Below are 3,707 nucleotides of genomic sequence, written 5' to 3' on the forward strand. Positions count from 1 at the left end.
CACACACACACACACACACATACTATACTACTATATATATATATATATATATATATATATATATATACGTGAAATTTAATATTCTATTTTTATAAGAAACTCTCGTACCACACTCACATCGAGGCCGTGTGGCCTCCCATTTTTGAACTTATTTCCCTATCTGCCGATTAAAGAGATTCAAAACAAAACGTTTACGTATCTGCTTTGCGTTGTATATCAGATGTAAGGCGCAGTTTCAGCAAGCAGTGCATAATGGTCATGCCGCGGTCGATACTTCAACTGGTTTGTTTTGACATTGTCAAAATACAGATGCTTATACCGCCCTGATCCTGTACACCTGTCACACGCACACAAGGTTCGACTCGCTTACTAGTGGCATCGCCAGCGATAGTGAATGAATACTCTACAAGGATTCGGATATCGCAAGTGGATCTGACACGACTGTGATAAGTTGAAGTCTTTATTCCGAGTCCTCCGCGGATAATAATATGGGATAACCTCATAGAGTGTAGGTAATTCTGTGCTATACTTGCGACTGAGTCGCTCAGCCTAGTGTTGGTGCCTTCGCTGTAGCTTGCAGTCATATGCCAGCTAACCCCCTGCACAACCCAGGCGTCTCTCCGTCGACGATTCACGTGGTCGCCCCGTGACAGCAACGAGTGTGTCTCTGTGAGGGTGTACTTGCCTAACCTCAGCACCCGTTGGAGTCGGCAGTAGGTAGATGCAAGCTTATATATGGGAGTACACCCCCAGACAATCCCCGACACGCATCCATCACTCCTGCAAGTGTACCGAACATTTCGAGGGGTGTGAGTCGGCACCTCGCCTCTTGCATCGATGGGGACTATAGCCTGATCTCGGCATTCCATGCCACCCCTAATCGCACGTATGCGTACACACACCCGAGCCTGTGTGTGCATATCAATGGCATGCATGTATGCGCTGACATAATATTATACGAAGTGGGGCGACGCTGACGAGGTGCGTAATGACATCTCATGTATGCCTACCATGTGTTGCCCATTGATGGCGACGAGTATGAGCATCCTCGGCTGTATTCAAGATAAAGCGGCTGAGTGGCGGCGTATACGTATAATGTATGCTGCAAGAGTGTAGCCAACACAACCCTTCACAGTACAGACGTATGTGTGCATCAACGTGCCACAGACAATACAACACTCCGCCACTCTCCAGCTTTCCCCAGGTGCCGTCTTCCTTTCGTGTGTATGGGTATGCATTCGTCTGCGGCTATCGGGAGAAGCGTCCAAAACCGTGTGGAGTGTAGCGCTTGATCAGGATAAAGTGTCGTCCTATATTCGTACGTGCTGTTATCTGCTCTAAGGAGTGTTAGTGTGCCTTGTGCTACCTTTTCATTGACTGTGGGTGTGTAGGTGTGTATCGCCTAATGACCACCGGTGGGTAAGCCACTCCGTATGGCCAGCGTAGTACTGATGTAGAACCATGTACTCGCATACAATGCGAAGTACGATTGCTTGTTGGCTGTCTAGACATATGTCACACTATGTCATACCATATCGTATCGTTTCATGTCGTGTCGTGTCATGTCCTGTATGTCCATACCATGTTGTGTAGTAGCATATCCTGTCATGTCATGTCATGTCATGCCATGTCGTGTCGTCTCATGCCCATCAGTCTTCGCCCCGTTTGAGTCTGTCCAGCCGTGCCTGTACCTCCTCCAGGCTCTTCTCGCACGCGGTCAACTGACTCTGGAAGCGTTTCTGAATATCAAACGCATAGTTCGCAGGGTTAGCGTTGCGGGTGTACGATGCCACGCACAGAATTTACGGAATGTTGGGGGAATACCCGATTGAGGAGAGTATGTGCTGTTTTATATAAACAATATCTTGCACAAGGGCGAAGGGTGCTCAATGATTAGTGTAAGGCCCCGTATGAACGCACCTAAAGGTGGAAAGGCGGAAGCTGTTTGACCTGTTTTACTATTATTTATGCATGAACACACCTATCGGCGGAAAAGCGGGTTCTGTGTGTACTTTAAAATACTGCCTCACTATTCTATGTAGAATACAATACAAGGTAGAATTAGTCACCGTATACATGATTTTAAAATACTGCCTCACTATTCTATGTAGAATACAATACAAGGTAGAGAACTAGTCACCGTATACATGATTTTAAAATACTGCCTCACTATTCTATGTAGAATACAATACAAGGTAGAGAACTAGTCACCGTATACATGATCTTAAAATACTGCCTCACTATTCTATGTAGAATACAATACAAGGTAGAGAACTAGTCACCGTCTACATGATTTTGAAATACTGCCTCACTATTCTATGCAGAATACAATACAAGGTAAAGAAATAGTCACCGTATACATGATTTTAAAATACTGCCTCACTGTTCTATGCAGAATACAATACAAGGTGAGGAAATAGTCACCATATACATGATTTTAAAATACTGTCTCACTTTTCTATGCAGAATACAATACAAGGTAAAGAACTAGTCACCATATACATGATCCCCAACCTCTCTTAAAAAAAAACATCCCACACGTATGTGCTTTTCCGTTGTATTCTGGCTGAAGGTATTCAAATGCGATGCACCCTCGGTACAACTACCGTAACTGTTAGTACCAACGAACACCGCGTACGCCATCCTATCAAACGATCACACAAAGAGCGCGTGCCTCACGCGCGTGTCTTCAGGGCCATACTTCAAAGTGAACCAAACGCCACCCAAACTCGCTGCAGCTGACCACCCCACATAGCTAAGTGCACACACCCAACGTAAAGCCGTATACACCCACATAGGAGCGTCGTAAAGGCACTTCCCGTGAGCATAGAGTTGATCTGTGTAAAGCACTTACCTTGAGCATAGATCTGTGTAAAGCACTTGCCTTGAGTATAGATCTGTTTAAAGCACTTTCCTTGAGTATAGATCTGTGTAAAGCACTTACCTTGAGCATAGGGTTGATCTGTGTCTGGACACCCTGCAGCAACGACACCCGCTTCTCCGTCAGTGTCGACAGTTCCTTCTCGCACGCGGCAACCTTCTCCTCGTCAATCTCAACTGCCGCCTCGGCCACGACCGGCTCTATAAGTGCACGTGTGTGAGAAAACGGAGGGGACAGGATATACATTGGATATGTATACAGATATGGGTGTGGCGTTAACATGGAATATGCGTGGAGTGTAGTACGCATATACGTGATTTCGATGACAAGTAAAAGCGTAGGCGTTGACATAGGATGGATATACACTGCATTACCTATATATATGCAACAAAACATTTGGCTGAGCGATGCTTGCCCTGATCAACAACGGGCGCTATCCTAAAAATAGTAGCTTCGTGGGGGGCACGATAATGGTGAGGTATTATCGATTGATTTTTCTGTACGGCCGTGATTGTCTTTGCACTTTTATAGTCTGTTCCATGTTTTGGGTGCCTAGGTAACATGCCTGGGGAGTGTTACTTATTTTATAAGGTGTAGTGTGCTAGATGCTCTTCTCTGCGTCATTGACTCACGCCTTTCAGTGAGACAACAGCCAGTTTCTACGATATCACACTTACTCGCTCAGATGTGGCACTAAATTCATAATGATGTATATATATATATATATATATATAATAATAGTATATATATATATAATAATATATATATATATATATATATATATATATATATATATATATAATAATATATATAGTATATATATATA

At 44.0% G+C, this 3,707-nt stretch overlaps 1 protein-coding gene across 1 annotated transcript in view; it reads right to left on the minus strand.

Annotated features, from left to right (window-relative positions):
* Positions 1–434: 434 nt before the first annotated feature.
* Positions 435–3,707, minus strand: part of SARC_06012 (hypothetical protein) — a gene marked incomplete at its 5' end in the record, with an annotated part of 4,296 nt that continues 1,023 nt past the window's right edge. The window contains 2 exons of the mRNA XM_014300109.1: positions 435–1,739; positions 2,945–3,081. Of these exons, the coding sequence (XP_014155584.1) occupies positions 1,650–1,739; positions 2,945–3,081 (227 nt within the window). The 3' untranslated portion in view covers positions 435–1,649. The remainder of the gene's footprint in view (positions 1,740–2,944; positions 3,082–3,707) is intronic.

This window comes from Sphaeroforma arctica (genome assembly GCF_001186125.1).
Source record: "Sphaeroforma arctica JP610 unplaced genomic scaffold supercont1.412, whole genome shotgun sequence".
NCBI lineage: Eukaryota > Ichthyosporea > Ichthyophonida > Sphaeroforma > Sphaeroforma arctica.